Genomic DNA, 27,433 nt, shown 5'->3' with positions numbered 1-27,433 from the left:
GGTGAGTTCAGGTTACTTAGGAGGCTATTTACTGTAGCTGTAGTTACTCCAAAAGATTATACACTGGAAAGCCAAAGAAAAAGGTAGATTTAGAAGTCTCGGAGAATGCGCTCTATGGGTTTGAAGAATTAGTCATCATTTTTTTTTTACTATGCACCAAGGAATCAAGTAAATCATGAAATGTCCTCTGCGACTGCTGTCTCTTGCCTTATCCCCTTCGGTAGAACTATTTGTCTGGCATACGCAGGCCAGCCTTCAATGCAAGAATGATACTAAATGATCACCTTGTTGAGATTGTTTTTTCATCACTCTGAACAAATTTTTGTGACTTTTTACTTGACACAAAACATACAGAGCTGCTTCTATTAAAATCAATTAACTTTGGAATTTCTATCCCATCAGGAATTGGTCTTTTTTTTTTTTCTTTTTAATGGGAAAGTCCTATGGTCAATGTAATAAAAAGTTCTATCTTGTAAACGTTTTGGCATTGCTTTATTTTCTGGTATTTACCTTTTTAAAAAACAGAGTGAATGTTCATGTGAGTAATAAACCCATGCTGGAAAAGAGATGTGAGTTGCTTGAAACAATGTATGATAAAGATGGCAGTACAGAATATCTATTGATAAATCTTCACCCTGCCCTAGGTGACTTTCAAGCAGAGTAGGGATTACCATTGTTGCTATGGTTTGCATAAATGTTGCCCTAGTCTCTTATTTCCACAGATATATTCTTGAGTGAAGAATAAGAAAGTGGGTTTGGCTATTCATTCAGCAAACATTGACTGTTCATTGAATATTTGCTATTGCAGAATGTTCTCTTCTGGGACATTGTGAGGTGCGGGAATGAAGGAGACATGGTTTTTGACCTCTGGGGGCTGTGGCTCAATGGGAAGACAGGCATCATTAAATGAGTTTGCTGCAGCAAGAGGCAGTTAAATGCATGTCTTGACAGTTACAGGCTCAACATTGAAGGGGGGCAAAATAATAAAGCCTTTATTTCCAATTGGGAGGTTTAGGGGAAGTGTCACAGAGGGATGGCATTTGGTCCGAGCCTGGAAGTATTCAAGGGTCTACAGTTAGAAAACAGAAGGCAAGACATTTCAGAGTGAAAAATAATAATAATAAAATAAACAGGCCATGGTATTATTAAGTACCTGGCAGTGTGTTTGTAGGAAAGCTGGGCTTAAAGATAATATCTGTGACAAAAACTAAAGATGTACCAGGAGATAGACTGACAAATAAATGGTAGCCATTATGAAGAAGGATGCCTTGAGGGGTATGCCAATAAGTTTCCCTTCATTCTAGAGAAAATGGGATGCAATTAAAGAGTTTGGGAAGCTGAAGGAGAGAACTTCGCTTCTACTTTAGAAAAATAACCACAAAGTACCAATAAGGGGACATTAGAAAAAGAGATTGAGATTCAGGGAAATAGGTTGAAAGGTCGGAACAAGGAAGGGAGTAAAGTCAGGTGGCCATCATGGAGACAGAATGATTTGATAATTCTTGAAAATGTACTAAGCAGTAAGACAACTAAATGTTGTTAGCTGCAAGAACAAATCAAAAAGGTTCTAAGATCCCTTAGACATCCTAAAGAATAAAGTTGTCATAAAGGTAGATACCGCAGGAGAAGGGACATATCTAGGACAGAGAAATTCAGCAGGCAGGTGGAAAAGATGGTCTGCAGCTTAGCCAGGGATTAGAGATAGACTGGAAAAACATTTGCTTAGCAGCAATATGCTAATCATCCAAGTCAAGGTACCCCCATTGCTATGGTTATGCACTGAGATGAAAAGTTTATGATACAAGCTTGAAATAAATGCATGTCTGGCAGAACAGGAGTCAAAGACTGACTTGGTGAAGTTCCAGATCCACCAGGAAAGCTGAGCATCTTAGAATAAGAATGTCCAAGGGATTTGCATATCTATCAAAACCACCTCTTTTCTCTATCTCTCTATGTGGCCTTTTCTAATATGAAATGTAGAAGGAAGCAGATAATTCAGAGAGAAACCTGAGATCAGATTGTAGCCCCAGGCAACTAATTTAGTCTTCCTTAGACACAATTATCTCCTATTCAACATGTAGATAATTAACCCTTTACCCACTTCAGAAACTCACAGTAAGGATTAGGTGAGACAGATTTATTGTAAACTAGAGGTCACTCCTCAGCCATGACCCACCAGTAATAAAGGAGACTGCAATAGGTACAGTCAACATTTTCTCCAGAAAGTAGTTTTTTTTAGATTAATGACTTTTGACCATATATAAATATGCTTTAAAAAATTATTCAATTCGGCCGGGCGCGGTGGCTCAAGCCTGTAATCCCAGCACTTTGGGAGGCCGAGACGGGCGGATCACGAGGTCGGGAGATCGAGACCATCCTGGCTAACATGGTGAAACCCCGTCTCTACTAAAAAATACAAAAAACTAGCCGGGCGAGGTGGCAGGCGCCTGTAGTCCCAGCTACTGGGGAGGCTGAGGCAGGAGAATGGCGTAAACCCGGGAGGCGGAGCTTGCAGTGAGCTGAGATCCGGCCACTGCACTCCAGCCTGGGCGGCAGAGCCAGACTCCGTCTCAAAAAAAAAAAAAAAAAAAAAAAAAAAAAAAAATTATTCAATTCCATCCATCCAAATCTTTGATGACTTTAAAATTTTCTTAAACAAGACTTACTATGAATTAAGATCAAAATGAAATAGGAGTTGAAATTCAAGCATGTCAACATGCATCAAACCTTATTTGCATTTGGTGTTTGCACATTTTCCAGTTTCTTCTGTGTTTAAACTTACAAAATGGAAGAAGAAATAGAGCATTCTTAACTAGCTTTTGAAATGAGTTTTCAATGCTTTCAGCAAATTGTGGACAGAAAATGATATTAATGGTAATTGGTGTTCTTGGTGTTGATGGCATTCACCATCATGGAACCATAGATTCTGTTTCCTTCAGTTAGTTTTGCATATTCTATTAGTATTACAAATTTCTTTACAAATTCCCTTTTTGAAATGCCTGCTATTTTGAACTGTGGTTCTTCAATATATCAGTTGCCAGACAACTTGCATGTACAGAAGGCGAGAAACAAATCAGAATGATTAACTACTTTAAAATGAAACACCTGTGAGAAACTTTTGAAGCAGCGCACTCACTCATGCCAAAACCAAACATAATAAATTCATTATTTTCCAATGTTAAGCCATTAAGTCTATAGGGGAGTGCTTGAGCAATCGATTGGGGAATCCAAAAGACTTGAACTTTGGAAATCACTCTTAGGAGATTTCACATGAAGAGATTTTGCTTTGCAGTGTTTTCCTTAAATGGAAAACTCCCTAAGAAAGAAGGAAGATCAAATCTGGAAACCGTGTTATAATGACCTTAGAACATGTCAATAGACACAGAGCATGATAAAAAATGGGAAAATGACTTGAAACTCTTTATAATGATCTCCTAGTGTGAATTCCATGTTAACCTCAAGTGAAACAACCTTGTAACATGATTTATTCACAAGAATGCACATGAAATGATTGCTCTAGAGATTACTAGGGAATAAGCCACTTGTTCAGAATCAGGAATCAATTTAGACTGTCTTATTAAAAAAACAAAACAAAACAAGGCAAGTTAAAAGAAAAAGGAGCAAATAGCTGAACTGATGAACTGAGTGTCAGAAGACTTCAGATGTGAAACCCTGTATGGAGAGGCCACTTTTGTGAAAGGAAATCTCAGCTGTCATCAGTTCAGATTCATCTCTTCCATATTTGTTCTTCCTCAACTTTTACTTCAATTTGAGTCACACGCAGATTGTTTTAATTGATACGGTCCTATTTCAGGTGTCCCCCTGAAGCCCAGAAAAGAGTTACGATTTACAGAACTGCAGTCTGGACAGCTGGAGGTTAAGTGGTCCTCGAAATTCAATATTTCTATTGAGCCTGTGATCTACGTGGTACAAAGAAGATGGAATTACGGAATCCATCCTAGCGAAGATGATGCCACTCATTGGCAGACAGTGGCCCAGGTAAGAACCTCATATAGACTTTGATTTTCATCCTGGAGGTAGTGTCTGCTACATACATATGCACATACAATTAATTTGCTATGCCTCAAAATAGCTTGACTACAGAAATTACTTACTCAGATATGAAATGAACATCATAGGGGTCTTCTAAAGAGAGGATGAGGTTCATAGATACAAACAAATGTGCTCAGAAACTGGACCATTGGCTTAATTTGTTCAAATACACATGGAAGGGTGTTAATTTTATAACCTGATTATTCACATGTATTTTCTCCAAGAACTACATTTTCCTCGGCTAAACTCAAAGCCAACTAGAGTAGGGGAAATGCAACATGATGAGGACTAATTTGACATTTAACAATCTAAATGCCTTCTTTTCTGTTTCTCCTGCATTTACACCTTTATTCCACCCACAGACTTTAGGAGCATGGGATAAGATTTGTATCACAAAATTACTTAGTGGGACATAGCCAGCAGCCCATAAATCTTCACTAAGTGCTTTCTTCTTTGTCTTAGTCAACTTAAAAACTGATACACCACCTGCATGGCAACACTCCCAGAGAGTGCTTCCTCCTCTTCTGTCTTGTTGATGAGAAAAGCAAAATATTTTCTTTCTTTTTAAGAGCTGTTAAATCCACTACCAGCTGCAACCACCCCCCAACACAAAAAAAGACCCTACATGGATATAAAAAGTAACAGATTCTGAATGTGAATATGAAACTGTTTCATGCCTTTAGACAACTAAAACGCCTTCTCCACATCTATGTCTATAGGAAAAAAATCTCACCTTATGTTGATTAGATCATTTTTTCCAAGGACTAGATTCCTATTTTTTTTTTTTCAGTAAATGTAAAATAAATGTCAATATTTAGGTGTTTGGAAGAAGAATATCTTCTGAATAGCAGTATCTCAAAGGGGTTAAGCACTAAAATAAAACAATGTAAAGACCCCAAAATAAATAAGAAGTTTGATGTAAAAATACAACATTAAATTAGAAAAAAAGAAAACAAAAAACTGGGCAAATAAATTTAGTAATTCTATTCTATACCTATATTTTATATAAAAAAAAATTTTGCTTCAGTAAAACATAAAGCTACTCAGAATACAGCCTGAAATTCCATTTGATTTACACGGCATGCTTTCATAAATCATGGCACAGATTCGTTTGTAATTTTTCCAAATTACGTAAAGATTTATGAAAGTAACTGACAATAATATCATCTCTTTTATCTCCAAAAGATTTTTGGAAAGTGAAAAGCTATTTTATTATTGTTGTTGGTATTATTTTTTCCTGTTAATGCTACATGTAATACTTCCTTCTCTGCTAAACGCTGTGGATACCACGCTGACTTTAAGCTTTTTAAATTCACAGCTGAAACTCTAAATGACAAAGGTGAAAGTGTTTTCTCAAAGTCTGCCAAATCAGGTAGAAAGCCACATGTAAGAGTTCATATTCTTCCTTTGATCTCAGCAATGTTCAGCTTCTTTTAGATATTGATGTAAACATGACAGTCATTTTCACATTAAGTTATTTTAAGCTGAGGTTATTATAACCTCAGTTATTATAAACTGAAGTTTGGGAGTGTTCAAATCCAATCCTGTTTCCTTAGTTTCATCCACAGATCCAAGTTGAGTTTGGCACCTGATATAGATGAGGGCATAGACCGTAGATGGTTATTTCTTGGAATTCAGGGCAAAGGTTTTCCGATCTACCAATAGAAACAAAACACAGAGCATTGTTGAAAGCAGATATGTAGTATGAAGACTGTCAAAGTTATTTGACATCTTAAAATTGTAGCACTAGAGACAGCAAAACCTTCTGGTCTTCCCCAGTGTCTATTTTTTTCCTTTTGGGCATTTTATTGAACAAATATATGCTAACACATCTCGCCCTTTTAGATCAGGAGTGGTTCTTCGTAGATGTCATGTGATTTACTCCAGAGATTTTTAAACAGTGGCTTGGGTTATAATTTACTTCCAGAGATTGCTAGTGGGTTGCATGTGAGTTGTTATACCTATTTTACTGTTACATTTGGCATGTGAGTTAAAAAGAAATTTTCTTTCTATAATCTGAAGATGACTTCATCTTCTTGCTGTAATGTAACAATTACTACACATCAATATTCTCTATTGATTGAATATCTCAAATGCTGTAATTAGTCACCAGATTTTAAAATAGCCCAAGCTCTTGTCATAATGTTTTGACTTCAAGAGATGTTTAATTCTTTGGGGTGAAATATCAGTGGTTCCTTGTTCCCTGACAGCTCTCTTCCTAACTGGGCATGAGAAGCCCCTCTTATCAGGAGGAAGATAGACTGAGTTGCATTGGCTGATGGGTTAGTGTATTTTTTAAAACAGATCCGACCAACATATTGGAATAAAAAAATGACATGTTTCCTGTGCTCTGTGACATGTCCCCTCAGACCACAGATGAGCGAGTTCAACTGACTGACATAAGACCCAGCCGATGGTACCAGTTTCGAGTGGCTGCTGTGAATGTGCATGGAACTCGAGGCTTCACTGCCCCCAGCAAACACTTCCGTTCTTCCAAAGGTCAGCCCTCCTTTTCTTCCCAGACACAGAATACTATCCTTGCTCCCAGGCACACATGGAATGCAGATTCACTGTCTCTATGTTCATATTTATAGTTAGTCAACAGGTGGCTTTGCTGTTTTAGAGAACGGGACCAGATGTGTTTGAAGGTACCATGTACATTTATGGTTAAGGACAAAATTGGAATTTTACCTGCAGTATCTCATAGAAGATAACATAAGGGAGTTTTTTTAAACTTTGAAGTGGCAAGGGGTTTTCATTATCAACATCTGTTGAGTTTTTGCTTTAAGATATTCTGTATCGAGCACCATTCAATTGATTTTCAAAGAGAAACACTGTGTTGGAACCGAACTGTCGATTCCCTCCTGGGCAGGGGTCGCCGCGAAGGATCACCGACACGAGATTCACAGCAGAGAGTTATTTATTACTAGCGCGCTAGGGTCCCAAGCTCTAAGTTGGCCCTGGGACCCCGACTGCTTGTTACAGGCTGTTTATATAGGCAAACACAAGTTCAAACACAGCTTAGGGCGCGAAATTCAAACAAAGCTTTAGGCGCGTGGTAATTGGGTCTGTCTATGGCCTGAGCAAGGTGTCTTGTTCTAATTGGTTAGAGCAGGACCTTATGAGGTTTTTTTCCTGGAGTTGTTGATTCCGGGAACTTCGAGGCAGGGTGGGACCCCTGGAATTGGCAGGGTGGGACCCCATGAGGTGGTTTTTCCCGGAATTGGCAGGGTGGGACCCTATCAGGGTGGGACCCTATCGAGGCAGGGTGGGACCCTATCCAGAGCCACCTGGTGTTAATTTTTTTAAGTTCTTTTTTTATGAGGCCTAGTTTCTAAGTTTTATGCGGCCTGGTTTCAACTGAATTTTACCTATTCTAGACAAAATAGCCTTTCTTGAAATGATTGTTAAGTTGAAAGTGAATTTGACTCCTACCTTTGCTTCATAACATCTAGAATTTAAACCCCGCCCGAGTCATTTAATCATTGCTATAATTTTGTTCAGTTCTGACTGCATCAATATTTTAAAACCTCTGTGGAATCAGATGAACAGTATGCTACATTCGTGGTTGATCTGTGATGGTTGAAGGACATAATTTGACCAGCTATTAATAATATCTTCAGGTTTATTTTTCTAGTTGTGTCCATATGGCTGTGTACCTTCCAAATTAATTAGACATCTGCTTCACTAATTATAAGGATCTGGTTTCATAAATACAGATTAGTTACATTGTTCTCTTACTAATCACAAGTTATCTTCTTACACAGAAGCTAATTTAAATTTATTTTATTTTAAATTTATTTATTATGACATTAATGAATAATGTAACCCTTTACATTTAAAAGCCTCTTTTAAAAAAAAAAAAAAAAGTATTTTTTTTTTCTCCCCAGGGAGGCAAATTCATGAACTAAACAAACTTTAAAGTGAAATTGTAAATAAAGACATCAAACCTTGTCTTAAGACTCTGTCTCCAACTGATTTGAAAATTTAGAGAGGCAAGTGAAATAAATAATTAATTGTGGGTTAGGAGGTGTAGTGATCAATAAAAAGCCTCAGAATGCTTCACCTTGAGTTTCATGGTTCAAATGTGATCCAGACATGTTCTGGTCAAAATGTGTTACCATCTGTTCAGTTGCCTGCAGGATTTGGGCTGGTGCTCTGTGAATAAGACTGCAAAATCAGACATTAGACAGAAGTGGTTCTCAGCCTCTAGAGACAGATGCTGAATTAATTTCCTGTAAGAGTTGCAGTGGCACCTCCTGCCTAGTGGAGGTGAGCAAGGTAGTTTTGCTCCCATGATTGTTACAGAGCCTTGCTCTCACAAGATCCTCAGGATCTGGAGAGAGATCCTTTGGCAGCCCCAGGGTCATGAGGGTGCTAACTGAAAGTAGGAAGGCCAAGCTGTCCTGACACTTCCTAATATATCGGAGCAACTTAATAATCTAGAATGGAAGCTGCATCTCCCAAATTTAAGTGGACTTTTATTGAATGAAAATGCAACTATTGCAGTTTTCATTAAAATGTTGTTCTGTCACTGTTACAAATACACCCAAAATTCACACTTCCATATGTCTTATTGTGAGGAGCATCCCAAACTTTAGTTCTTGCAATTTTACAAACCAAAAATGTCTGTACAGAATTTGTGGAAGATTCCATCATATTTTCAGTGAAGATGAGTCCCAGAATGACGGGAGTTTAACATATCAGCCAAAAGGCGGTAGACATTCCTTCTATGACATCTCTAAAGCAGACTTAATCACTAACAAGGTGGGACATCTTTCCACACTTTTCTCATTCTCACCAAATGTTGAAAAGAGACTCACTGGGAAAAATGTTTTAAAGAACTTCATTGAAACATGATTTCTATGCCATAAAAATCACTTATTTTAAGTGTACAGTTAAATAATTTTTAGTATTTACTGAGTTGTACAACCATCACCATCATCTAGTTTTAGAATGAGCCCATCACCCCAGTAAAATCCTTCATGACTTACCGGGAAAATGTAAAGATAGAAATAAAGTTAATTCTGTGTCTTTTGCCTCTTTTATTACCCATTTATCTGAACTGCAGTCCTATAGAGTGGGAGTATCCTGCAGCTTGGTACTTAATCTATTCCTTAGAAAAGCCTATTTGGGGAAAAAAAAAAAAAAAAAGGCCAAAAGTATAGCAGTCACAGTGATCGATAAATGATTACTCTCTTTCTGGAAATACAAGCATCCCCAAGGAAATTAAGGACTTTCCCCTTAAGCACTGTTTCTCTCAATAACCTCCATTTGAGTAATCGGCAATGCTGCTCTTGCAGCAGTTTGTGGCAAAAGAGGCCTGCAGTCATTCTCGATTCTAAACATTTTCTGCAAGCTACTGCAAATCCTCAGATCTGCCTTGATTCACCTTTCCCTGTGTTTCCCCTAATCAGCTCAGTTCTGTCTTTAACTGGGAATTGTATTAGCTTCCCAATCACATCCCCACTTCTGCCTCCTGGCTTCTGCCTTAAGGCTTCTGGATTCCTGTTTACGGATCCTGGCCCCTCATTCCTGCTTTCGGATCCCCACTTCCGGATCCTCACTTCCGGATCCTGGGTTTCACACCCTGGCCTGTCATCCCTGCTTCCCGATTTCTACTTCTGGGTCCCCTCCTTTTTAGTGTTCTCTCAACGCAGCAACCTGAGTGATCCTACTAAAATCTGAGCCACTTCCCGTCAGTTTTTTGCTCAACGTGTCCAAGCAGCTTCCCCCACCTGACTCAGAGTAGAAGCCATGTTCTTTACAATGGATTTTAAGAGCCAGTTGACCCCCCTTTCTCCTTCCTCTTAGACTTCATCGCTACCCTCCCTGTTTTCCTGCTCAACCCGCTAGGCTCTTCTGTGTTCTCTGAATACTATATTCTTTCCCTTGCTTCAGGATATTGGCATTTACCTGGTCCTGGACTGGGGAAATGTTCTTCCTTCAGATTGTTGAAAAGCTGGCTGGCTCACCTCCTTTATACAAGTATCTCTTTTCCAGCAAAACCGTCTTTAGCCATGCTACTCATATGTATAAACAAACAAGCAAACAGATCCATGTCGTCCATGTTGTATTTTTGTTTTTATTTTCTGTTAACACTGTCTATCCTGCCTTAGTATTTTGCTTATTCATCTTGTCCACGGTTTCTCCTTGCATCCAATCAGGATGAATGTGTGTGTCTCTTTCTGTGTTTCATAAGAGCAGGTATGTTTTCTTTTTTACTTCTTATTTCCACTGCCTAGAACAGTACCTGACACATAGTAGCTGCTCAGCAAATCCTTGTTCAATATATGAAGAAATGAAACATGAGTAATAAAAAGAGAAGGTAAGACAGAAAATGTTGTTTCTACCTTTAAATTTTCTCAGTAAGGGATGAAGGATCAATCTTTTTGGGTTGACGGACTCATTTTAGAACCCAGTGATGGTGACGGTTACACAACACAGTAAATACAAGAATGTCAGTGAGCACTTAAGATGAGAGAATTTTATGGTATGGAAATTATATATTTCAAAAAAGTTGTTACAGACATTTTTTCCCAGTGAGGGTCTTTTCTACTTTTGATGAACTTGAGGAAGGTAGGGAAAGATGTGGCAGCATCTTGTTAATGTACTGTTTAAGTCTCCTTTATACATATCCTGGAGGGTTTGTCTTCCACCGTTTTACTGATTTGTTAAACTCCCATAATTCTGTGGTGCATCTTTACTGAAAATATAATGGAATCCATTATGAATTCAGTGCTTACATTTTTGGTTTGTAAGACTGTAAGAACTAACATTTGGGATGCATCTCAAATTGAGACATATGGAAATGTAAATTTTGGGTGTCGTATTAGTCTGTTTTCATGCTGCTGATAAAGACATACCCAAAACTGGGAACAAAAAGGCTTAATTGAACTTAGAGTTCCACATGGCTGGGGAGGCCTCAGAATCGCGGTGGGAGGCGAAAGGCTCTTCTTACATGGTAGCAGCAAGAGAAAATAAGGAAGAAGCAAAAACAGAAACCCCTGATAAACCCATCAGATCTCATGAGACTTACTCACTATCACAAGAATAGCACGAGAAAGACCCGTCCCCGTGATTCAATTACTTCCCCCTGGGTCCCTCCCACAACTTGTGGGAATTCTAGGAGATACAATTCAAGTTTAGATTTCGGTGGGGACACAGCCAAACCCTATCAGGTGTATTTGTCAAAGTGAGAGATAGAACAACATTTTAATAATAACTGCAATGACCGCGGTGTTTCAAAAAATGGTGCATTTTCATTCAGTAAATGCCGATTTATCCCTGTTTGCTCCAGAATTGAAAGTGTGCCAGTCTTCCGGTGGTTTAAAATTACTTATAAAAAACAGTCACCACTTCCAAGGTAGTAGTCTGTGCAAGAAGTAAGCAATTATCTATTGTATTTGGTTTGGGTAGAGAGACAGTGTTGATAACTTAAGGCTGGGTCAAGGAAAACAGGAAGGGTTTTTATTTTTTTTCATCTACCATGAATATCTCAGCAAATAAAAGTAAAATTAAACAGCAAAAATAGATAAAATGAGTTCCAGTTAGTTTAGGCTCACTGCATAGGATTCATGGACTATAAAGCTGATTTTCATGGAAAAGCCAAATTTCTTGTCCTTATCTTCTTTATATACAAAATTAGTCCATGTTTGGCAAAATGGATTGGCTACTATTTAATTTCTTCTTAAGTCATTTATTTTCCCATAACTTAGACCTAACTCAACATATCTATTTTTATGGAAAACTCTAAGTTATTCATAGATCAGTAAATTAGTTTCATGCTTTTTGTTTTCCTGGTGAATACCAGTTCTGAATGTTTTTATTGCTAACTCTTACCTCTTCCAGAAAAAATGCATAAATATAGGATGGGCAAAATCATTAATTTTTGTTAGCATTTGGGATAATTTTTATATTTGCCTACTTAAATTGTCTATACTGTATTTCCTCCTGGTACTTGAGATGGGAAATTGGCTTTGAAATTAAAAATGAATAACAGTTTAATCGATGAATGCCTAGTGCTCATTTCTACTTTGTGTTGCTTTATTTAGAATATGGGACTGCATCTTTGCACATAGTAAGTTACCTTCACAGGTCACTCCCGGGGGTCTGCCTAAACTTTTCTATCCCATTCCATTTGGAACAAACAACATGAAACCTCTGGGTACAAGATGTTGATATGTCTTCATATTCCTACATAAGTTGATATTTGCTGCTTTGAAACACAAATTTCAACAAATAGAGATTGCCCATCAAAGATCAGACACCTTCAGAACCTGATCCAAGTGAAGGCTTTGAGTGTGAGCAGTTTACTTAGGAAGTGATCCAGGAATGTGGTAGGTAAGAAGGGAAGTAGGACAGGGTGTAGAAAGAATACAATAAAGGGCGAATTATTTACCATAGGCAACCTAAGCTTCCTCTCCACTGGGCACTCAGGGAGCTAGCGTGAAGCACACACACCTCAGAACTCCTCGCTGGAGGGGGGTTAAGGGTGTTAAGTCAATCTTTGTCTGCAGCTGTTCCTAGCGTATCTGGTCTGCATGCTGGCAGAGCTTGCTCTGAGCCCAGACACAACCTTAGGTGAGGAGGTGTGGGAGGGCATTCAGAAGTTGAGTTGATGTGCCCTGAAGCAGCATAGCACAAGAAAGTCAGGGCGGGATCCTGAAAACATCTGTTGTTTACCTCTTGTTTAACTCGACATCAGCGTGATTCCTGTTAGAGTGGATCTAATACATTTTGAATTATGGTTTAAAATAAATATATTAATAGTTTCATGAATAAAATGTGGTGAAATCATAAAAGGAATTCCCACATTACTAAATATTCCTAAGCTTCTTCCTCTATGGTACAAAGTTAATAATCAGACACAGGCATCCCTTTCTAGTTTTTTATTTTCACCTCTCTCATTTCCCAAAATCTGAGAAGCTTTACGTTATTGTCCACTTCTTGGAATGAGAAGACCACTAATGTCTAACCAACAGAGAGCCCAGATTTGGGGAATGGCCAATTTGGAGTCAGGGTTACAAATATAAAAATACCTTTGGGTTCCATGTTGCAGTTGCTTATCTTTTTCAGTAAATTGGTGTTTAACTTTTCCTTGATATTGCTGATATGTATCAAATGAGTAAAAATAGTTATTTTAAAATACAAAATTGCAAAATACAAAAATACAAAATTTTGCATGCTTAGCATTGGAAATATATATTGCTAAGTAGCTACTACCTATTACAAAATAGTATTTACCAGTTTGCTGAATTTGGGAAATGACGTGTTTGTTTCTGGCTACTGTGACTACATCTGTGTGTCAATATGGGTAGTAAAAGAAGGAAGAGTTCTGATTTTGTGGATAGTATAAGGCAAAATCCAAATTCATTTTTTCGATATGTTGCCAAAAGCGGGCAAGTATATGTTTGTTCATTTGAAATTAGTCAATATCAATTTGACACTACAAAATAACACACTTTTAAGGGATCTTATGAAGAAACATAAAAATCCAACTTAAATTATCCTTAACCTAGCATATTATCTTCTGGTTGTTACATTCATTTCCCTCCAAATTCCAAGTCCTTCATCCATCTTTTTCTCCTTATTTCCCCATGTGCATAGGATATATTACAAAGGAAAAGGAAGCAGACAGCATTGTTTTCACAGCATATAAGTATCACACTGGATGTTATTCCATGCATGCATTACAGAGTGTCAGTAAAACTACAGCAGACATCACTGATGGTAATAAAGTTCCCTGTTGCCCCGTGGGGACCCATGACTTTTTACTCTGTTCTACAGCTGCTCGGGATGTGCCATTTCCAATGGGCAAAAGGCTTGGCTGTACATATGTCTTGAAACTATTTAATAGTTGGAAATTTGCCTGCAGTGTAGCTTCAGCAGCTTTGCTAAGATTTTTTTTTTTTTTTTTTTTTTAAAGGGAGAAGGAACACTACCCCAACTGCCAAGTCTGGAAAGAAAAAAAAAAGGTTGAAATATTATTAGAACCAAACTTCTATTTAGTTGAAAACTTTGTGACATAGTTATATTATTGTTTTTAAGATATAACTGCACTTGACCAAAGTTACATCAAGTATATACCACAAGTATACCTTACGAGGTATTCTTACGATGCATTTCTGTATGAAGTTTAATCTATAGACATTATTGGTAGAAATGAAATAAGTAAAATCAACATTCATTTTCTTGAAATAGGTATTGTTCTCCATGTGCACATGTGCATGTTTCTTTATGATGATCTATACTCGTTGCTCTCTTTGTAGCCTCATGGGTTCCTGTGTTTAACAAATAGTGTTGTCTTAAACCTAGAAGAGCCTGCCTCAGAAAAAGTGATGGCATTTCTGCTGGGACAAGCAGAAGTGGTCTTTTCCCATGAGATTCATGTCAGTGCAATAATAGGCCTGCATTTCTCCAAGGGTGATACGTGACTTTATTGTCACTTTACCCAACATAGGCTCAAAGTCTTTCCATTGTGTCAAACCTTCGTGCTTGTTACTTTGCCTGTTTGTGGCATGAAACACAAGAGGTTAAGTGACGAAACCTGAAATTTATCTTTCTGAAATCCAAATGTTCCATGTGATCATCAATAAAAGGAACTATTTTTCCCCAAGGCTGAAATTGGGTATACATGCTAAATATTTAGCATATTTTATGTTGGTAATCACATTAATTGTATAGCGTAGAAAGAGCTAATACAGCCTTCCTACTTCAGTTATCTCTGAAAATGTGCTTGCTCTCTGCAGTGTGTTTCTGCAGATAATTGTGAAGATTATAAGGAGGGAGTTGGCATCAAACAGAAAGAGAAGTGAGCTGGGGGAAAATGCCCGATTTGAGACTCAGAGGAAGGGTGAGGAGAGCACTGGTCTTATGGTGTGACTCCCACCCTCTCACTTGAAGAGGCAGTAAATCAAACTCTGCTCTTGAAGTAGTGAATCAAACTGTGATCCTCAATTTCCCCATCTCTAAAATGAGAACAACAATGTTAACATTTAATAGACAAAATACAACTGTATGTTTGTAAAATTAGGGATAAACAGTGCTCATGTCGAGTTTCCTAAACCTAATGGTATCACACTTTTTGAAATTCTCCCAACCAGGGGAGAGCAGTCTGTGGCCTAGGGTCCATATTTGGCCTGTAACCTAGTTTTGCAAATAGAGTTTTATTGGAACATAGCCACACTCATTTGTTTACATATTGTCTGTGACTGCTTTTGAGCTATGAGGGCAGAGTTGAGTGATTGTAACGGAGACCATATGGTCCACAAAACCTAAAATCTTTACTATCTGGCCCTTTCCAGAAAAAGCCTATCAGTGCCTACACTAGACTATTGTAACAGACACTTTTCCCATTAAAAGGCTTTGAATTTTTACATTCTGTAGGGATATTGTCCCTCATTATGATGGTGGAATATATATGTAGAGTGTGGCACGTAGAGGTATGTATTGTTAGACCTTCAACCCCATTTTTCTGCTCTCATTTTTGTTCTCACACTCCTTGTTCTGCCATCAATGATGTGAATGACCTTGGACATATATCTTTACCTCTCTGACCCCTAAAACCCTCATCAGTTAAAAAAACGTGAAATAAGTTGCAAAATTCCTGAGGGCTTTATAATAACATAGAGTATAGAGTTTCCCTCTCTGACTCTTGTCTCTCATAAGCCACTGTCTATTTATGCATATGTATATCTATGTATGTGTATGTGTGTATATGTGTGTATATATATACACATATATATATACACACACACATATATATAAATTTCACATGGAAATCTCCAACTACATTTCAAAATTCTAAAACAATTAAAACATCATGCATAATGAAAGAAAACATTCTGTATAATTCAGCCAAATGAATACACCTTGTTTCATAATGTAGGGAACCAATTCTCAAGGCAGAGAATGGCTTAAATATAGAAACTTGTTAGGACTGACTAAAATGCTTCAGATTAGACAAACTGGATTGACCCTGTCTCACCTGAACCCCATAGTGAATAAGTGGATGAATGAATGGCTTGTTTACAGGGGAGAATCACGGCAATAAACAGGTGATCTCTGCCATTTTCTTTTGGTTTTGTTTTCTTTTTGTTCTTATTTTTTTAAGAGCCAGAATCTCACTCTCTCATCCAGGCTGGAATGCACTGGTGCAGTCATACCTCACTGTAGCCTTGAACTCTCAGACTAAAGCAATTCTCCTGCCTCAGCCTCCTGAGTAGCTAGGACAACAGGCATACAACATCATGCCCCAGTTAATTTTATGGTTTTTTTTTTTTTTTTTTTTCTGTAGAGACAGGGTCTTTCTCTATTGCCTAGGCTGGTCTTGAGTTCCTGGCCTCAAACAATCCTCCTGCCTCAGCTTCCCAAAGCACTGAGATTACAGGCGTGAGTCATGATGCCTGACCTGGTTTTACAATTTTATGGTGATTATTTTGGGGGAGAAAGAGATGGGAGTACCTCGTCTTGGTAATGGAAGTACACCATTTTGGTATTGTAAACTCAAAATGGGCCTTCCTTTTGAGAAAATGTAAAGAAAATATTATTAATTCATATCTTTTAAAGCATTATTTTCTCAAATGTTGTTTTCTTAAATTGTGTTGTTTCATGTTTCATAAAATAGATGATGTTATTCTAGATTATTATGATAACATCTAAGAAAAATTTTCCAGGGCAGGAAATGATGTAATAAATAACATAAATTAAAGAAGATGATCAAATTCAGTGACCTTTTTAAATGTTAAGGGTTTCTTTAGAAGAGGAGATTATTTTGAGCTTTTCCTTATGAGCCTAGAATATCTGCAAAATTCATATGACTGCTTATTTTCAGCATATAGACATTCAGGTGCATTGCTGAGAACACGAACAGCTATTATTATCTTCTCACATTTTAATTCTTCTCTTGCCTTGAAGTGATGATTCGGTTGTAAGCTAGGTTCCCTCCCAGGAAGGCTGGTAACTCCCTTTTGTAGGTTAAGGATTGATTCCTACACCAGAGGAAGAGGGGTTGCTTTAATTATTTTATTTCAAACTGGGAAGAACATTCCTTTGATTTTGCAATTCACTTTAGGATCTTGTGATTTAGCAATTCTGATTGACAGGGTTTGAACCTGAAACTGAAATATCACCTTACAAATCAAAGCTAACGTTTAGGAGAAGACTGTCCTTCCTTCATTACTGAGGACATACTGTGGGCTAAATGCTCTTCTGGACCTTGGAGATACAGATGTGAAAAAACAGACAAACATTCCTCCTCTCAGGGGAGTTTTCACTATTGTGAGTAGAAGCAGACAGCAAATAAGGTATCTAATAAGTCAGTTTGTGTATTAGTCAGGGTTCTCTAGAGGGACAGAAATAATAGGATAGATGTATATATAAAGGGGAGTTTATATATACTAAGGAGTATTGACTCACACAATCACAAGATGAGGTCTCACAATAGGCCATCTGCAAGCTAAGGAGCAACGAAGCCAGTCCAAGTCCCAAAACCTCAAAAGTAGGGAAGCCGACAGTGCAGTCTTCAGTCTGTGTTCAAAGGTCCAAGTCCCAAAGCTGAAGAACTTGGAGTCTGATGTTCAAGGGCAGGAAGCGTCCGGCACGGGAGGAAGATGTAGGCCAGAAGACTAAACCAGTCTAAATTTTCCACGTTCTTCTCCCTGCTTTTATTCTGGCTGCACTGGCAGCTGATTAGAAGGGTGCCCACCCAGATTGAGGGAGGGTCTGCCTTTTCCAGTCCAATGACTCAAATATTCATCCCCATGGCAGCATCCTCACAGACATACCCAGGAGCCACACTTTGCATCCTTCAATCCAATCCAGTTGACACTCAGTATTTACCATAACAGTTAGTAATAAGGGCTTGGAGAATAATGAAGCAAGGCATAATCATGGTGTTTTGTTTTGTTTTGTTTTGGTAAATGGAGCAAAGCATATGTAGCTATTTTTTTAAAATAGGGTCACCTTTAGTAGACCTGCAGCAGGAAAGGAGCCAGCTGTGGAGACATCAAGGAAAGCGTTTAGGCAAAGGGAGAGGAAAAGCCTTAGTAGCATCGCAGTTTTCCTCTCCAGGAAATAGCGTGGGAACCAGTGTGGCTGGGCTGAGGGGCGAAGGTGATAAAAGGAAAGGTGCTCTGGGAGGTAACTGAGGCATGAGTTGCAGGGCATTCAGGACTGTGCAGTACAGAATCATCAGACTGCTGTATTCAGAAAAACCTCTAGGGAGGCAGTGGTGAGCCCTTGGCAATAATCAGGGAGAGGTGATGTTGGCCTGGCCCAGGACATTTAAGTGGTGAAAGGCAGTTAAATTTCCATTACACTTTGAAGGTAGTGCTAACACAGTTTGCTCAAGGGATGTGAGTGGAAAATAAATGTATGACTTCCAGGGTTGGGGCCAAGGGCCCCAACTGGAAAGAGCAATTCCCATGTACTGTGATGGGGGTGTCAGTGGTAGGCTATGTGTGGTGGGATGTGTGTTGGTGGTGGGCTATGCGTAGGGATCATGATTTTGCTTTGGGGCACATTAGTTTTGAATGCCTCTGAGACCTCCAAGTGGAGCTACTGGAATGTATTTTTTTGAGTATTGATATTTGAATGATTGCATCTGCATTCAGGGGCATAGTCTATGTTGAAGACATCAATTTGAAAGTTATCAGCACAAAGATTTTTTTAAAACTGTGACACTTGATGCGATCTCTAGAGAGTGAGTGTAGATGAGAAGAGAGAGGCCCCTGAATTCAGACGCAGAACACTCTCCTGTCTAGAGATCATGGGATGTTAAGGATCATGGAGCATGGGGCTGAAAAATAGCTTCTGTTGAAACTGAATGAAAATCCAGTAGAGGCTGGGCGTGATGGCTCACGCCTATAATCCCAGCACCTTGGGAGGCCGAGGCGAGTGGATCACCTGAGGTCAGGAGTTCAAGACCAGCCTGGCAAACATGGTGAAACCCCATCTCTACAAAAATACAAAAATTAGCCAGGCATAATGGCAGGTGCCTGTAATGCCAGCTACTCGGGAGGCCGAGGTGGGAGAATCTTTTAAATCAGTCAGGCAGGCAGAGGTTGCAGCGAGCCGAGAGCATGCCATTGCACTCCAGCCTGGGTGACTGGGTGACAGAGCGAGACTGTCTCAAAAAAAAAAAAAAAAAAAAAAAAAAAAATCCAGTAGAGTAATGTCCTGAACACCAAATGAAGGTTGCATTTCTAAGAGAAGGAAGTGATCAGCGGTGTTGTGAATATTGATGACTGGGGGAGTCCTCAGATGGCTCTGCCAAATCTCCTTACTGGGGTGCTTCCCATTGCGATAACAAGAGGAAAAAAACATTTCCTCCTTACATATGTGATGTTCAGACCTCATAGGAGCCACCTGATGCAGTACTTGTCTACTTTTGACCTGCAGGTCATCTACCTCATATTACTTGTGTGTTTCATGTAAGATATACATAATTCTGGGTCCCACCTGCACTCAGGGAATCAGCATATCCCAGTATAAGTCTTGGACATTCCAGAGCTTCCTGATGTTGATTGAGAATGGCTTAACTCAGAAATACCATTTGATCCAGCAATCTCATTACTGGGTATATACCCAAAGGAATATAAATCATTCTATTATAAAGATGCATGCACACTTGTGTACACTGTCGCACTATTCACAATAGCAAAGACATGGAACCAACCCAAATGCCCATCAACAGTAGGCTGGATAAAGAAAATGTGGAACATATCCACCATGGAATACTATGCAGCCATGAAAAGGAACAAGATCATGTCCTTTGCAAGGACATGGATGGAGCTAGAAGCCATTATCCTCAGTGAACTAATGCAGGAACAGAAAATGAAAGACTGCATGCTCTCAATTATAAGTGGGAGCTGAAGGATGAGAACACATGGACACATGGAGGGGAGCAACAGATACCAGGGCCTGCTTGGGGGAGGTGGGGAGGTAGAACATCAGGAAGAACACCTAAATGGTTGCTGGGCTTAATACCTAGGTGATGGGTTGGTTTGTGCAGCAAACCACCATGGCACACATTTACCTCTGTAACAAGCCTGCACATGTACCCTGGAACTGAAAATAAAAGTTAGTTTAAAAAAAAGAGAGAATGACTTGACTAGCAGTATCACATAATATGCTTTCAATTAGCCTCTTACCTAAAAAATACTATGAAGCTTTCTTATTTTAGAAAATAAAGGAACTAACCTAACTAAATGTTCAGACATGATATATCATAGAGGAAAGCAATACATTTCAAAAAATACCTTATGTTTCCATCATTCCAAAACCACGAATGACTGAGAGTAAAAACATGGATTTTTTTTCTCCAGTCTTCTTCATTTATATCAAGTTAGATATGACTTTTTTGAGCCTCCAACACAGATGGTACTATAATTAGAATTATTTACAGCATCTTCCCATGATGGCATCTTGAAATGAAACCTTCTGTAAATCACTGGTGGTGAGCAGCATCTCCACTTCTCAATTTGTAACAGAAAATGAAGTAAAGACCCTCCAGCTTTGCTATATTTAGTCTTCTTCATATATATAGTTTCAATGGATATTTGTGAGGTGGTAATTCCAGCACCTCATCTTTCTCTTGACAGCTGAGAAGCTTTTCGTTAATAAGACAAACCAGAAATAGTACAATCACAAAAATGAATGCTATCCGTAAGTCATCCAGTGTGCAATGTGGATAAAAAATAGTACAGGTTTTAATTTTTTTTCTTTTCTGATTTCGCTTTATTGCTCTTAGCTGATGCAAGAATCGCTAGCTACAGGGCATGAAGATGAAAACAATTACTTGTGTGAGCTGAATTTCTTTTCCTTTTCAGAGTGTTAAAAGGTGATTCTTTGTTGCTTACCTATTTAATGTCAATTCACCCCGGTTGAATTATACTATATTTTACCAAAATGTGTCAATTTCAACACAGTAAAAATTTGGCTGGGTTGCCCTGGTATGGAAATGTCTAAAACGATCCTTCTGTATTACAAATTTGGACCAAACGAATTTATATTACTGTTTAATAGACTATCCTTTAATACGAGGCTTGACAAGGAGATCTTACTTAATTGCTTGTTGTCAGCTTTGCTTTTCTTTTACCTTTTTTTTTTTTTTTTTTTTTTTTGGAGACAGTGTCTCATTCTCTTGCCCAGGCTGGAATGCAGTGGTGCTAATCACGGCTCACTACAGCCTTGACCTCCCGGGTTCAAGCAATCCTCCCGCCTCAGCTTCCTGAGCAGCTGGGACCACAGGCATGCACCATCCTGCCCAGCTAATTTTTTATGTTTTGTAGAGACAGGGTTTCACTTTGTTGCCCAGGCTGTCCTCAAACTCCTGAGCTCAAGAGCTATGCCAGCCTCAGCCTTGCAAAGTGTTGGGATTACAGACATGAGCCACCATGCCCCTTCACCCCCGTTTTCAGCTTTCCTACCTATAAAAAGCAATGCTTCACGTGTTGACCCTGTAGTCATTACATGTCCAAAGATGTTAGTTTTGTGGATTCATATGATGTGTCTTTGTACTGGAATTTCAGATCCATCTGCCCCACCAGCACCAGCTAACCTCCGATTGGCCAACTCCACCGTCAACAGTGATGGGAGTGTGACCATCACTATAGTTTGGGATCTCCCTGAGGAGCCAGACATCCCTGTGCATCACTACAAGGTCTTTTGGAGCTGGACAGTCAGCAGTAAGTCTCTTGTCCCAACGAAGAAGAAGCGGAGAAAGACTACGGATGGGGTGAGTGTGAACTGGAGGAAGGATTGTTCTTCCCACAGAGTGAATTTCAACTCAAGGCAACTGGCCTGAAAAGAGGCCTCTGCTGAACTGAGAGAGGCCATGGATGCAGGAAAGCTTCCCTCCCATTCACGTCTACCAAGGAAGTTCACAGAATGCAGGGTCATGCCAGCTGTTCTGCCTTTTATATTTTAGGCAGAAGCATTGGCATTTAGACCGTTGACCTCCTCCTATCTAAATGTCAGTCACAACTCTGGAAATCAAAGGAACAGTTTAAATGATCTCCATCTTACCTGTCTGGCCATAGAAAATGATATTATGCAAAATGTGCTTTACTTTTAGGTTTTTTTTTTTTTTTTTTTTTTTTTTTGAGAGAGAGATCCTTGTAAATGAAAGAGTGGATATTCATGGCTTTTCTGTTGTGAGGTGTTTCCGTCTATAATCTAATCACTGAGCAGTAACAGCTTAGGAAGGGCACATGTCACAATATGTTCTTCTCATTGATTAAAAGGATCTGGAGTGGTTTATTCGTCAGATGCCAAGAAATAAAATCTTCATTGAACCATTTTCTGCAGTGAGATTCTTACGATATCAATCATCTTGTATTATTTGAAATGCTTACTGCATAAAAATAGTTACTTGGATTCCTTTTAGTATACATTCCTTTATCTTGTCATAAAATTTACATAAAGACCTTTTCTTGTCACTTATAAAGTTGAATTTCGTAGATAAATGTTTAGAAATGAAAAGATAGCAAGGCTAAAGATTTCAATATCTGTGCCCTTCAGAATTATAAAACATGCCTCAAAAGTCTGTATCATTGATATTTAGCCATTATACTATTTTCACTTTATTTTTATGAAATTTTATGACAGTTCCATTTTTCATATTGAAGGATTTTGCTACAAATGACAGTGGTAGTGCACACTTACCTCATGAGCTGAAAGAGCTGAAATTGGGGAGTCGCTTAGGAATCTAGAGGAAAAGGTGACATGATGACATGCTGACAGGCCCCGCCCTCCAGCCCCCGCCCAGTACATTATGACAGAAAATAATGAAGCACCTTGAAGCATTTTGTCAAGTGAATTTTTCTTTTGTATAGCTTTTGGTGGAAATTTGCTCCTAGAAAATTTAGAACAGATATCAAAGAATTACAATTAGTGCCAGTTCATAATTTTTCCAGGTATGTGGCAACATAAACCTCTGTTACTTTATTACAAACAGCTCCCTTTCCTCTGAGAGGTGGTGTTTCAGAGTGCAGAGGGCTCAGAATGATTTATTTCCATGTTATCTGAGACCACTAATTGGTTTAGAAACAGTATTTTTGAAATACATTTGGCCTTTCTATGAAGTTTATTTTTAGTTTTTATTTTATTATATTTTTTGAGACAGGGTCTCACTCTGTTGCCCAGGCTGGAGTGCAGTGGTGCGATCACAGCTCACTGCAGCCACAACCTCCTGGGCTCAATCTTCCCGCCTCAGCCTCCTGAGGAACTACGGTGCACACCACCATGCCCAGTTAATTTTTTTTTTTCTTTTTTTTGTAGAGACAGTCTTGGTATGTTGCCTGGGTAGTCTCAAACTCCTGGGCTCAAGCGATCCTCCCACCTCAGGCTCCCAAAGTGCTGGGATTGCAGTCAGGAGCCATGGCACCTGGCCTGAAGTTTATTTTGATCTGTAGTAAAACTGAATTTTCAGATTCCAAAGATATAGAAAAGTTGGTAAAAGAAATCAGAAGTTGGTATGCTTCATAATGACACACGAGATTTTGCAATGAAGATGAGAGACATGGAAGGTTTGTAATGCATTTTGGGTATATTCTCTTAATTTCTAGTTTCAAAATTCTGTGACCCTGGAGAAACTCCAGCCAGACTGTGACTATGTTGTGGAATTGCAAGCCATAACGTACTGGGGACAGACACGGCTGAAGAGTGCGAAGGTGTCCCTTCACTTCACATCCACACATGCAACCAACAGTAAGTGACTGTGTCATGTTTTTCAAGATGACTGTGACCTGACGGGCACCATATCACATCAAGGCACAATGGAGGGAGAGTGAGTCTTTGATTTGGAATAATTACATGGCAAGTCTTCTTACCCACACGCATGTGACTATAGTATTTAAACTATGACATACAAAACAGTTTGACTTTTGAATTCTTTCTTATGGTTTTTATCTATTGTAGGTGCAATTTTGGTGTTGTAATGGAAATTTAAGAAAACTTGTCTCATTTTAACAGATTGACTGTTTTTATGTTTACATGACGTGTACATGTGTGTATTACATACTTGTTTTTAAGGCGAATACATACAGTTAAACTGTTACAAATTGATGTCATTTCTGCTTCCACTGTTTCTGTAGTTTTTTTTTGTTGTTGTTTTTGTTTTTTTGTTTTGTTTTGTTTTTTTGAGACAGAGTCTAGCTCTGTCACCCAGGCTGGAGTGCAATGGCATGATCTCAGCTCACTGCAACCTTCGCCTCCCGGGTTCAAATGGTTCTCCTGCCTCAGTCTCCTGAGTAGCTGGGATCACAGGTGCGCACCACCATGCCCGGCTAATTTTTGTATTTTTAGTAGAGACAGGGTTTCACCATGTTGGCCAGGCTGGCCTTGAATTTCTGACCTCAGGTGGTCCACCCACCTCGGCTTCCCAAAGTGCTGGGATTACAGTGTTTCTCTAGTTCTGTATACAATACACTTATTTTTGTGCAATTATTTTATGTATTTATCTCCCAAATCAAAGTTGGGCACTTTGAAGGCAGACACCAAAATATATCATAGTACTGAGAATAATGTGTGTGTATGTACGCGAGTGGATGGGGAACACAAAAAGTGATGTGGCATGCCTGTTTTTCTTAGTACTACACAGTGGTCATAATTACTGCTCGAAAGGTTACCTGATACTCCATTGAGTGAAGTTACTAAATCTTTCTCATATTGCTTTTCCTTGTTTCTTTTTTTCTTACCTAGTATGTTAGTATGTTTGCTGGGAACTGAGCAAAACAAGAGAAGAGTCTTATATGACACTCATATCAGAGTCAGAGAATAAGTTACTTGATGTTTCTGGCTTTGTTCAAACATCGATACCGGTTAGAACTTCCATGTAGAGGCTCCTAGCAAGGTTTCAGGAAATTGGGACAGATTAAATGAGAGTAGGAGGGAGGAGGCCTTTGTCTCAGGGGCTCCTTCGATGTTGATTTTTTTTAGGCTAGCAGGACCCCGTCATCATAGCTGCCTTTGATCAGGGCGGTGGGCCTCGTTCAGAAGGAGAAGAATGTGTTAAACATTTGTCTGAATTTAGGAAAGGCAATGCTGGTCTTGCAGAGTGAGACACAGGGGTTGCTCATAATTACCTTCCACCCCTGGGAAAACGTAGGATCCAAATGGGCAGGTTTGTTTGAAATAATGCTTCAAAAAATGGTCCAGAAACAGAGATTTCTGTTTGAGAAATAGTCTCTTTGGAGATTAAATGGACTTGAAATGGTCGATTTGTATGTGAGTCTCGGTACAATATAAATTTTACCTAAAAGTTCTCATGGAAATATGTTTAGTAACCTCATTCATTTTTAATCCATTCATCCATCTACTCATCACATTGAAATTGTGTGCCTATGAATTATGACATCACTGTGTCTAACGCCAGGAATACTATATTATACATATACACACACTATATGCTGTAATACACTATATACACTATATATATGCACTATATAGCAATATGTTCCATACTTTTCTATAAATATAGTGTGCACATAGGTATACATGTACACATATGCATACATATACACATGTGTCTACAAATACACACAAACATGCACATAACTATACACACACATACATTATTCCCAGCACGATGATGTATTTTGGTTTCTGCCTTAAAAGTGCCTAATTTTGAATTTGGGAGATAAATATGTAAAATAATAACAAAGATCTGTGTGTTGCATACAGACAGAACTACAGGAAACAGTGGAAGCAGAAATGACCGACATGGAGGTGGGAATGAGAGTCACATCATCCCTCATGAAGTCCTGAAGAGTGAGCGATCTGCAGGCTCACAAGGAATGGACATCATTCCACACAAACGCAGCAGCGTGGATGAGCGTAGAGAGTTAGAGAAGCATATTGCATGGGCAAAGAACTCAGCGTGAGGAAAGAATGAAGGTGGATGGGCCACTGCTCTCTCCCCTGGAGGTCTCATGAGTTGCAGGGATTTAACCACCATCTGTGTGCTAATGACTCCCTGCCCTTCCACCCTGACCACTCTTTGAACTCCGGAGTCCTACATTCAGCCACCCACTTAGCACCTCCACTTGGATGGCTTGCAGATATTTCAAATAAAATGTTCAAACACGAGGTCTGGATTTTCGCCCATACCTGTTCCTCTCTTGGGCTTGCCTATCTCAATAAATGGCACCAAGATTCAGCCTTTTGCTCAAGCCAAACATGCAGAAGTCATTTTCTTTAAAGAGCAGTCAGTTTTCTTTAGAAAATATCAGTGTACTTACAGATCTCTCTCTTTTTGGAGTCCACTCTCAAGACAGCTACCTAGTTATCTTCAATTCTCACTTTTCCCAAAACTGCATCCTTCACTATATTCTTCTATATTCCTCACCAACCCCCTTCTCAGGCCAAAATCCTTTAAACTTCAGCTCATGCAAGAGCTGTCTTTCTCTACTGGTGGTGGAGATTTCATCTGTTGTATAAAATAAGCATGTCTTTTAGTCTCCTGGTTCTTACAATAAACAACATTCTTTCCCCATTAGAAACTGGTATGGGATTGCAAATTCCCATAATTTAATATCTGTTAATTTCCAGAACCAAAAGCAAGGAGAAAAAAAGTCCAACCTCAGCTTGTCCTTGTTGAAGTTACATTATCTAGAGCCTTGTCATGGTCCAGCCCACAGACAAAACTTTTATGAAACCGTGGATCTCTGTAGCATATCCACAGCTTTTTCACCCTTCCTGGGGCATCCCCACAGAATCCTGTAACTCAGGGAGATATTCTTTAATTAGATCCTTCTGCTACCCTCTGAAGTATGATTATAAGCCTTTTTCTGTCCTTTAAGTCACATTGCACATGGAGTGCACAGTCCAGTCTAAATCCCTTCTTCTCAGTAAGCCATGCAGTTCCCCATAAATATAAACATATCTATTCTCATGTCCAGGTTTATCTTCTCCTGTCTTCTGTATTCCAAGGTGGAGTCAGCCTGCCTTCTGTATGTGGTGGACTTCACCATGTGGTTTCTAGACCCATTCCTTCCCAACTCAGATACCTGCACTGACTGAAGTCAAATCTCATCTACGTCAGAGACCATGGATTATCTATATATCTGGTCACGGTATCCATCACAATCCCTGGCATATACACATGGCAACAAAAATATTTTTGAAACCAAGTTAATTAGTTACTCCCTTGTTTGCCTACAACCTCAACCTATTCCTCTCCACTGGCTTGATCTGCTCAGCTTCCAGTTCTAAAGCAAAGCTTTCACTGATGCTGGTTTCATTCTAGCTACCATCTTATCTTTCTCCTTTCCACATTTTTTCTCAAATGTCTGCAATCTATTTCTCAATCTCACTTTTCCACCAAATCTGCCCCTGCTAATTTCTAAGTCTGGTGGATGTTTTCCATTGCAATTAT

The 27,433-nt window shown here is 38.9% G+C and overlaps 1 protein-coding gene across 3 annotated transcripts in view; it reads left to right on the top strand.

Annotated features, from left to right (window-relative positions):
• Positions 1 to 27,433, top strand: part of ANOS1 (anosmin 1) — a 217,397-nt gene that overhangs the window by 152,710 nt on the left and 37,254 nt on the right. For all 3 annotated transcript variants that reach the window (XM_050777712.1, XM_050777714.1, XM_050777713.1), the window contains 4 exons: positions 3,815 to 3,999; positions 6,423 to 6,552; positions 21,588 to 21,793; positions 23,625 to 23,766. In XM_050777712.1, the coding sequence (XP_050633669.1) occupies positions 3,815 to 3,999; positions 6,423 to 6,552; positions 21,588 to 21,793; positions 23,625 to 23,766 (663 nt within the window). The remainder of the gene's footprint in view (positions 1 to 3,814; positions 4,000 to 6,422; positions 6,553 to 21,587; positions 21,794 to 23,624; positions 23,767 to 27,433) is intronic.

This window comes from Macaca thibetana, chromosome X (assembly GCF_024542745.1).
Source record: "Macaca thibetana thibetana isolate TM-01 chromosome X, ASM2454274v1, whole genome shotgun sequence".
NCBI lineage: Eukaryota > Metazoa > Chordata > Mammalia > Primates > Cercopithecidae > Macaca > Macaca thibetana.
Note: the sequence above shows the minus strand (reverse complement) of the source record. Positions and strands in the feature narration are given on the sequence as shown.